Source organism: Oncorhynchus nerka, linkage group LG6, assembly GCF_034236695.1.
Source record: "Oncorhynchus nerka isolate Pitt River linkage group LG6, Oner_Uvic_2.0, whole genome shotgun sequence".
Lineage (NCBI taxonomy): Eukaryota > Metazoa > Chordata > Actinopteri > Salmoniformes > Salmonidae > Oncorhynchus > Oncorhynchus nerka.
This window is the reverse complement of record NC_088401.1, coordinates 59,315,216-59,326,245: the sequence shown is the minus strand read 5'-3', so window position 1 is coordinate 59,326,245 and position 11,030 is coordinate 59,315,216. Positions and strand designations below refer to the sequence as shown.

Here is an 11,030-nt window from a genome sequence, read left to right as displayed (position 1 = left end):
ATGAACAAATACTTTTTCTCCAATTTCATAATTTCTTCACCTTTTCAATCGATTTAATCTCATTGTGAGATACTTATTTTTGATTTAATAAGATGCATAGTATGGAGTAATGGGTGAGACATATTCACAACTAACAATGTGAATAGTATACAAACATACAAACATGTTCATGTGAATAAATAAAGAAATATGAACAATCAAATGATAAACTGCATGGACATCTTCTTGCACTATAGGGCACCAAAAAGGCTGTCTTGTGGTAATAAAAAAAAATTAAAAACATTCTTTAGCTTGAGTAGGATAACACCATTTCATAAATAAATATGACATAAATAGAATAGTAAGGTGACGGTAATGGCCATGCCTCTGATGTGTTCACAGAGTAGTGTCTTCTACACATTCCCATGTCTCCCCCCCCCCCCCCCCCCCAATCTTTTCCTCACGCCAGTCTACTGATGGCCTGAAAAACATATTTTGGTAGTTAGCACCCTGCACACTACAATCATTTGCTGTCGTCGAAGTGTAGATGACATTGTTGTTAAAAGTTTGACTTATTTATAAAAAACGGATACCTTTTGAAGCAGAGATTCCAACTGTTGTACACATTTCTGGCTGTTCTTTGGATATGAATCACATCCTTGGCAGACTGTTTTCTGAGGGAATAAAGGAACACAGAAAATGTTAGTTGGCTCTCACAATTTAATTTGTTTTCTGGATAAAATGCTCATTTGAAGTTACTCTTGGATTTGGACTGAAAATAGGCCTAGTGAAGTAACTATTACCCTTAACATACTTTCCACGTTCCCTCAAATGATTACGTTCAATGATGATGATCATGATGACGCTAATAGTGTAATTAGGAAAATAATGGCAAGGCTCACCTCTCTCTCCTCCTGACTGCAGGAGTCCAGACTTCCCAACTAAAAACCGAACAAAGCAACATGTTAATATTTTTCCACACAGTCTTGCTATGTACATTTTTATATAGATATACATTTTTCACATTTTCTTAAGTGACTCACAATCATTCGGTTGTTGAGGTTTTTGATAACTTTACGCTGAAGGATCTTATTTTTGGCCTTGAGATGAGGTACCATCGCCCGGAAGCACTCCAAGGCAGACTGGGAACAGCACTCCTGTAAAAAGCAAAAAGAGACACTAAATTATGGAATGGAACAAGACTGGTTATTCTCCACTAATTAAACTAGTTGAGGCAAATCAAATTGATTGTATTTTGATACTCTGTTACACTCGCATGTAAACTTTGTAATGTGGAATAGGAACCACATGAGGGCGCTGCTGTATTTAAGTGATAATACGCACGAATCCGGTGTTTATAGGATATATTGGCACTGGTGTTTCGTTTTGGGCTTGGCAAACCGTGCGAATATATCCTCCAAACTCCGGATTCGAGGGCATTATCATTGTTATACAATGGGTTACCAACATATTCAAATAATGATTGAAATATTTTCATTAGGGCTATTTTTTTGCAATTTATTCATACTATGTTATCCTTCCACGATATGTAGCCCCGACACAAATCAAGGGTTGCTACCCAAGCCGACTGGTCATACGTTCTATCGGTTCAGTTGCCAGAGACAAGACCAAGTCGTTGTCTTTTCTTTCGAAATCCATGGATTCGACCCAATCACGTTTACTTCGTGCCAGCTCTTAGCCGTGGTATATTGCCCATATACCACACCTCCTCGGGCATTATTACTTAATTAAGCAACATACAATCTTCAAGATAAATTAGCCATTTATCACACTGCTACATTTCATTAACCTGAACTTCTACCCGAATACATGCAACATTTCCAGTTCATGCCAGCCAAATGTATTCTATTGAGCCACATACACCTAATGCCCACAATGCCTATACTTCATAACATAACCCGCTCTCAAATATGTTGGTCCTCTCATAGACATAGTTAAGTTGTAATAAGTCATACCTTTTCTTACAATTTATATTGATTGTGTTATCATTTGCTACAAAACCTTGACACACAAAGGTCATATTCTGCTTATCGAGGTGAGACTTTCCCGTCTACCCTGGCACATCACATCCACACCCCGACAAAGAAACAGTAATGTTTCTACCAATGTATCCCATACAGAATAATATGTTCCCCCGCTTCACTGAGATTAAGTAGAGAGATGTTGTCACTGTTGTTACTTGCTGCCTGTTTCCAGTTTCTCCACTTTGACTGGGTGTTTCACAGAATAGAAAATAACTCTCTTTGCTGACATGACAACACATGTTCCATGTGGAGGCTTTCATTTGTCTCTACCATTAGGCAATGATATTTTCCCCATGCGGGGAAACCTTTTGAGTCTCAAACAATAACTGTTAGACGGCTACACTCTTAGAAAAAAAGGTTCTAAAAGGGTTCTTCGGCTGTCCCCGTAGGAGAAACATTTTTGGTTCCAGGTATAATACTTTTGGGTTACATGTAGAACCCTCTGTGGAAATGGTTCTACATGGAACCCAAAAGGGTTCTACCTGCAGCCAAAAAGGTTTCTTCAAAGGTTTTTCCTACGTGGACAGCCGGAGAACCTTTAAAGGTTCTAGAAAGCACCTTATTTTTCTAAGAGTGTACAGACACAATTTTATATTTAGTGTCAAAACGATAACATGGAAACCTTTTGATGGAACGTTTACCTATTTAACATTGGTGACAGACTGGTTCCATGGGATACTAATGAAATATTTGGTTAAGTTTAGGACAACTATGTTCAACTAACTTTTAAGATATAGTCAAACATTTAGTAAAACCACAAGGAATTCTTATTAATAAGGAATCTTTAACAGCACAGTAGCACAGTTTGTCTCTTGGGGATAAGCCACAGAGACATGGTAGTGTTATTACTCATTACAGTTCTCCTAAATGTGCACAAGAGACATGGAGCTCACTTTCAAATTGACTCGTTCATGACTTGGAGCTCACTTTCACATTGACTCCTTCATGCACAGAACTCTGACAATAACACATGCCAAACTGGATTGACTGTCAGGGCAACTGATAAATAGCTGAAAGAAAAATCATTCTCTTATCAAGTGTGTTTTTTTTTTATGATGAAAGAGTTTGTGATTCTGAGTGTGTGGGCCTCTACTCTAATCATATGTTAACACTGTAAATGTGTTACACCTGCTAAGATAAAACCAACACATGTCTTTTTTTATTGTAGATTGTCCATTAATACTTTCAGTTAGTTTATTTGATTTAGGTATTCACATATCGTAAAACCAATTGACCCATGCTAGTAATTTAGCTGAAAAGTTTTTAGTAAAAAAAAAAAAGTTTTCCATGAAAAGATGTAGTACTGTGTACCTTTCTACTGTCTCCACATCCTGTTATAATGACTAAAGGATTACTAAATGAATTACTTCAAATTAGACTATTATAATAAACAAAGTATTTACTCATTATTGGTGATATAGCTAATTAACTATACACATCATTTATGCAAATCTATTACACATGTAATTGCACTCTTTATTGCTTTATAGTATTGTTGATTGTGTCATTTTTTACCATAATGTATCACACCAGTATTTCCTGACCTCACAAGACCACATTTGCCTGCCCTAGTACTAGCGTCCTACATTGTGCCATAGACAGTAGGTGGGAGAGCATAAATGACAGCAACCCCAATAACAGCGGTCATTCATTGTTTGTGAGTTATCTGACTGATGTCAGCATGAGCTCCATATGTTTGTAAATGAGCTATAGTAGATTTCCCTTTAAAAATCACTTACTTCCGTATCCATTGAAGGAGCGTTCGACATCACACTGTTGTGCTGCAAGACGACAACAAAAACATTTTGGTACTGAGATTGCATTTCATACATATCAGCCCCAGAGATGTAGCATTACCGTTATGGTAATTCTTTCTGAGCCACTCACAGCCTTTATAAATGTATAAAGGCAATAGATGCATTGCGGTACACAGTATAATGCATAATAAAACATGCTATAATCATTCATCCAAGCTCATGCTTTCTTCCAAGAGTCCATGGAATACATTAAGTGCTTATAACGCATAAGCTTTGAGAAAGTGCTAAATAAATTGCAGCTTGACCTACCGTCACACTTTTGTTTAGCGCTTTTAATTCCTTTATTACTTCAGTCAGCTTCAGGATTCTCTCACCCTTGTCTGCATCCACCAAAACACAGGTGATGGCTAGGAGACAACAAACAAGCAGCTTCATCTTCTCTTAACTTTCTTTAACGATGGCACAAATTACCCAAAGGATGCTGTTCAAAACGTTGACTGGTAATGTGGACAGGTGTCTAACTTACCTATATATTTGTCCATCAGGACACAGGAAAACCACGTTTGAGATATTGGAAAACTGTGGAAAGTGATTGAATGAGTAAACACATTTTCTTTTCCACTGGCCATTACCACAACGTGAGCTCGGAGTTGCATCAAGTGGTGGGTGCGTGGGGCGTACGGAAGCGAGAGTGACAACGAAAGCATACTTTCTGCACACAAGGCAGGAAACTACAGAGCAGATTCACTCTGAATCAGAGGACCGATACATCTAATAGGTTTTATAGGTAACAATAGCCTAAATGTATCTGCAGACACATCAAATAGCTGTTTGTGTGTGGTTGGCCTCCTACACAAGCATAACTTGTAGGAACAACAGGAAATTCTTTGAAGGACTACAACAACGACATGACAATGGCTAAGGGCACTCCACCATATTTCCCTCTTCTGGGAGGATATACGTTTGTAGCAACAGAAAGGAACCCTTGAAACCAGACTCTCACCTGAAAGCTACCCCCAAGACTGAGGCCTGCTGTTTATTACTCCTGAAACCTAATTCAAATTCAGCTTATGTTATATTATCAGTGTCTGTCCTTGTAGTATTGCTCATTTTGGGAAATGTATAGTTTTGAATATTATGGTAGAATTCCGCATCAATCCCACAGTGGTGAAATCTCAAACAACTCCATAGAAACCAGTGAAAGCTGGAGAGAGGGCTGTTGATTTCAAACAGACATACGAGCTAGGGGGTGATGTTACAAGAGTGTTTAGGACCCTGGGTGAAGTTCATCAGCACTGTACTTTCTGTGTATTGTCACCTGTTATGATTGCATCTTTAGGTTGGTGTGGAGGTCGCTGAATCATAGATTCACTAGTCAATAAGAATGTAATGAGTTCAGTCTTACATCATCTGTGGTGGCTGAGTGTATTTCAAAACACTTCCCAATTTCATTATCTCTGGCACTTAATTCATACGTTTTAAATTGAACAAATGTCAAATAAAATATACAAATCATACTTTTATAATTTACCCAATGTTATTAATTTGATAATCAATCTTGGAGAAAAATGCTAGTGTTTTTTACTTGGGGAACGCATCATTAATGAACTATTTGTCATTATAGCAGTACTTTAACACTTCAGCTGTTATTTTTTTTACCTCTTGTCATTTTTTTGTTGTTGTTTGATTCTGAACAAGCATCACCATGATTTCATGTGAGATAACCTCCAGTGTTAGTCAGACAGGAAGCTGTGCAGTGTCCAAGTGTGCGTAAGCCGGTTTCTGCAGCGTCAGCGGTCTGAGGTTACCTAAGGGGTTCCATCCTATTACGGAGAGGATGCTGTACTACTGGCTTCTATCTGAGAGGAGGAAGTGAGCTTGTGACAGATTCAAGAGAAAACCCCTCCTTCCCTGTCGCTCTGGTCTTTGTTTCAGCATAAAGGAAATAGTGGGTGGGGACTGGGCCTATGAGCTGTGAAGCAAGTAACACTAGCAGTGCTCATAGTGTCATTATATAGGGGAAAGGCAATGGCGAGCACCCCGTATCGTCCTGTTGGAAGGTGTATCTCTGTAGGACTGTTATTTCATTCCTAGGGAGTCCATTTAGTTATCTGAGAGTTGGTTATCACTCATGGAAGGGATTTCTGTCCTCAGGTAGACACGAGATGAATCACAACTTTCCTCGTCCAGTCATGTGAATCTACCAATACGACCTGGTGTGATAGTGTGCTATATGCTAGTGTGAGCAGTTTTGCATTGAGGGAAGGTAGCTGTCTTAGAGAACTCTGTCACTGTGAAATCAGAGTGAGAGTTGTTTTCTGTGGTCAACCAGTGTTAAACGCAGTGCAAGACATGTGGCTTCATTACAGGTGTGCAGACAATTTTCATTAACCGTAATAAGGAACTAGATACTGAACTACTCTTCATTACTTTCAGAACATTTGTGATAGTTAATGTACACAGTTGATGTACACGTATTTTGTGATAGTTAATGTACAATCAAACTTAGGGTGGTCGTATAAAATGTTTGATTCAAAAGAATAGAGAGAGAATCAAAATGTTGATGCGCGTGGATCGTGTATGTGCATTAACACATGGCTTCAAAATACAACTGTATGGCTCTTGCTCAAGGGATCACATGTTTTGTAATCTGTTATTATCAGGTGCTTGGAAGTAATCTGCCCAGAGACTACAGATGGAAATGAACGGTTATATATATATAAATCTGGTGCAACGCACAATTTCTCTGTTTTCTGATAAACATATTATATAAGTCCTTGAAGGGAGGGGATAAAATAAGTGAGACTCCTGAGAAATATTTACTCACCCCTTTCTTGACAATCAATCCTTTTGATGGTAAAATCATTTATATTGTTAGTCTTTAGTTTATATAAATCTCTAAGTAAACGAGTTTGTGGTCATACTAAACAACCCCAAACAGAGTAAAATAAAGAATTACAATGACAAATCTAAGAGCTAAAATCTAACTTCAAATTTGAAGTTTAAATCTATGGATTTTACTGCAGTTTTTTGTGTACACTCCCCTACATATTTATTTGGACAGTGAGGCTTAAACTTTGAATTTGGCCCTACACTCCAGCATTTTGGGTTTGAGATCAAATGTTTCATATAAGGCGACAATACATAATGCCACCTTTTATTTGAGGGGATTTTCATACATATCTGTTTTACTGTTTCTGTTTTGGTTGTGTTTCAGATTATGCTGTGACCCGTAGAAATGATTGTAAATAAGGCATTGTCATTTTGGAGTTACCTTCATTGTAAATAAGAGTAGAATATGCTTCTGAACACTTCCTCCATTAATGTGGATGCTACCATGATTACGGATCATCGTGAATTCATCTTAAATATTGATGAGTGAGAAAGTTGCAGAGGCATAACGATCATACCCTCCCCAAAAAAACACAAACCTCCTGTTATTGGTAATGGTGAGAGGTTAGTGTGTCTTGGGGTTAGGATCTTTGTTCGTCTGTCACTCATCATTATTCAGGATTCATTCAGGATGATCTGTAATCATGGTAGCATCCACATTAATGTAGAAGTGTTCAGAAACATATTATATTTCTATTTAAACACAATACATTATTTACCATTCATTTCTATTGGGCACATCATAATCTGAAACACAACCAAAATAAACTGCAAATGGATCCAACAAGTTTGTCGTCACAACATTTACATTTACATTTAAGTCATTTAGCAGACGCTCTTATCCAGAGCGACTTACAAATTGGTGCTTTCACCTTATGACATCCAGTGGAACAGCCACTTTACAATAGTGCATCTAGGTCTTTTAAAGGGGGGAGAAGGATTACTTTATCCTATCCTAGGTATTCCTTAAAGAGGTGGGGTTTCAGGTGTCTCCGGAAGGTGGTGATTGACTCCGCTGTCCTGGCAAGCTTGTTGTAGTAATTGTGTTATAGGAATATGGGCCTAAATACTAAACCTTTGACTACTTTAATACACATATAAGTGAATTTGTCCAAATACTTATGACACCTTCAAATGGGGGGACTAGATACATAAATTGCTTTCACACCCCTTTTTCCACATTTTGTTGTATTACAAAGTGGGATTAAAATAGATTTAATTGTAATTTTCTTGGCAACGATCTACACAAAATACTCTGTAATATCAAAGTGGATGAAAAATTCTAACATTTTGAGGGAAAAAAACGATCAAATTAGATAAGTAGTCAACCCCCTGAATCAATACATGTTAGAAACACCTTTTGCAGCGATTACAGCTGTGAGTGTTTCTGGGTAAGACTCTAAGAGCTTTCCACACCTGGATTGTACATTTTTCAAAATTCTTCAAGCTCTGTCAAAATTGGTTGTTGATCTTTTCTAACCAACTATTTTCAGGTTTTGCCAAAGATATTCAAGTAGATTTAAGTCGAAACTGTAACTCGGCCACACTGGAAATAAATACGTAGGTGAGTGTATCTCTGTTGCATTGGCTAATCATGTCATTATTGAACAAGGACAGGATTTTTCATTTTGTTAAAATATAACAATTAATCTTGAAATACAAACACTCTTGATTGTGACAGATATACTTTGTACTCCCACCTACAGATATTTCCTACACTGCGGTCTCCTCACTGTAAAGTGTTAGTGAGCATTTCCGGAGAGGCTGACGATAACACTCAACATACTGGGCGTTAAGCCAAGATGACGGCTTGTGATTGTTTATTTGTTATGAATATTCTAAAAACATTTTTCCCCCCAAAATGGTGAAATCAAATAGGACTATGCAATCTGGAACTGTGTTGGTTAAATTTGGTCAGGTGTGCCTGCTTTCAGAATGATTCCAAATGAGAAAACAGAACAACAAATGGCCAATATTACGGTAAGTATAGCGGAAGAACAAATTCCGTGGGTGGGGGATCGCCTCTGTTGGTCTTCTGCATTAAAAGGGAACCATTGGTTCAACCTACTCAGGAACATACATTTGATCACATAATAGGTACCTATGTGTGGCTCCAAAAGGTTATCAAGGTGAAGGCTTGCTTCACTTAGATCAAATCTAAAACACAAACATGTCAACATATCTCTTTAATTGAACTGAAACCATTTTCCTACTGTGAATAAGTAATCACACAATCTACTACAGTCTGCTGCTTTGTTTTTCATTCCTTTTTGTTTGCCTGTATGCATCATAGTATCAACTTCTTATACTCCTAAATTGAACATTCATAAATTACATACAAATCTCGTTCTGTTTGTTTGATTTGTCCCCCCCCAAAATGTTTTTTATTCGTTTTTCTATCTGATATTCCTTACGTTTTATTGTGAAAGGAAAGGGTGACATTCACAGTTTAAACAACCGCATACACAGTGATGAATAACCATCATGCAACAACAGCCATCATTAAACATGTTACTCTGATAAATACACGTTTATTGATTAAAGATGGATATTTGTCCCATGCTTTATAATTGTACATCCTCTTGCAAAAGTGGTTTAATAAACACCTCAAACTCCACTGAATTATACCGATTTACAATTTCAAATCTGGTCTGTTTCTAAATACTTCAATTCAGCAAATGTAATATTTTCCAATAACGACACCTCTCCAATTTCTAATACAGAGCTTGAAAGTGACCATTAAAATGATCTGGTGAGCTTCAAGAATGTCACATACAGTACTTTGTATTCAAGCTACACTAGAAGGTTCAACAGAATGGGAGAGTTCCATAATAAAGACGTACATACATACCAGTAAGGAAATCAGCCTTTGTAAACCTCTACCAAGACCAATGTGCCACTTCTACTTTAGTTTATATCACTGTTTAAATAATGGTTCCTTCTAAATAGTCATAACAATGACACATACTTGACCTTTGGAGTTAACGGCTACCATCTTTTACAAGCAACGATGAAAGGGCAGTAGCACTTTGGTGCTTGGGAAATGGCTTGATTTATGGGAATAGAGAAACAGCAGCCTAGGTGTGGGAGTCCTTCAACAACATGGCGAACTCAAGATTTTCAACCACAAGAATAGGGGAATAACACTAAATTTATTAGGGAATTTTGTTTTTACACTGCTGCTAATTGCTGTTTATTATATATGCAAAGTCACTTTACCCCTACCTACATGTACAAATGACCTCGACTAATCTGTACCCCCGCACATTGATACGGTACCGGTACCCCTTGTATATAGCCTCGTTATTGTTATAAAAACTTTTTTTTTAAATGTACTTTAGTTTATTTAGTAAATATTTTCTTAACTGCATTGTTGATTAAGGGCTTGTAAGTAAGCAGTTCACGGTAAGGTCTATACCTGTTGTATTCAGCACATGTGACAAATACAATTTGATTTTAGTCATAGTGAGACCAAGGTCTCTACAGATGAGCCCTGAATTACAGAAAATTCAGAATGCAAGCAGAAAAAACCCACGGTCATAACAAACCAGCACATTCATCAGTAATTAGGTCCACAATCAGCTTTCTGAATTTCCCCAGAGGCACCGGAATGTCAAATTTAAGAACATTTAAAAAATTGTTCCACATAAGGTGCAAGAAAACTAAAAGCTGATGTGCCTAACTCAGTAGAGACCAAAGGAGTTTCCAGAATTATCCATCGCTGAGACCGGGTGTGGTAACTTTTATGTCTAATGTTTAGTAAAGATGTTCGGTACAGTGGGACTTTTTGTAAAAGTGCTTTATGAATGGAAAAATAACAATGTATCAACCTATGTGACATCAAAGAGGGCCAACCAACTTTCTGGTGGAGAATGTTGTGATGAGTACTAAAATTGTTGCCTCTACTAAAGCGCAGTGCACTATGATAAACTGCCTCTAACAGCTTTAATGAAGTGGCAGCTATGTTCATATAGATTATGTCACCATAGTCTACGACCATTGACTGAATAATCTGCTTAATACTATTTAGCAAGAGGCCAAATCTATTTCTAGAAGAAACACATTTTTATTCTCAGCTTCTGAACTAACTCATCAATGTGCTTTAAATGAGTTTTTCATCCATCCAGATGCCCAGATATTTCTATACAGGGACACGCTAAATATGGACACCATTCATATATATTTTTATGCGCTATAGACAACAACATATACTTAGTTTTACCTGCATTCAATACTGATTTCTGGTCAAAGACTGTTGTTCAGATAGAGCCTGGTCAACCGTGGGGGCAATCGCATAAGCAACAGTATCATTGGCATACAAGTGCAGGTTACAAGTCGATATGCCTAATGTAAACAG

At 37.4% G+C, this 11,030-nt stretch overlaps 1 protein-coding gene across 1 annotated transcript; it reads right to left on the bottom strand.

Moving 5' to 3' along the window:
* Positions 1–439: 439 nt before the first annotated feature.
* il21 (interleukin 21) lies at positions 440–4,491 on the bottom strand. Its single transcript, XM_065019147.1, has 6 exons — positions 4,091–4,491; positions 3,764–3,805; positions 1,023–1,136; positions 882–920; positions 573–653; positions 440–460 (listed from the first exon to the last, which is right to left on the bottom strand). The coding sequence occupies exons 1-6, from the start codon at positions 4,214–4,216 to the stop codon at positions 440–442; spliced, it is 423 nt and encodes a 140-aa protein (XP_064875219.1). The 5' UTR covers positions 4,217–4,491.
* Between the last annotated feature and the right edge of the window lie 6,539 nt (positions 4,492–11,030).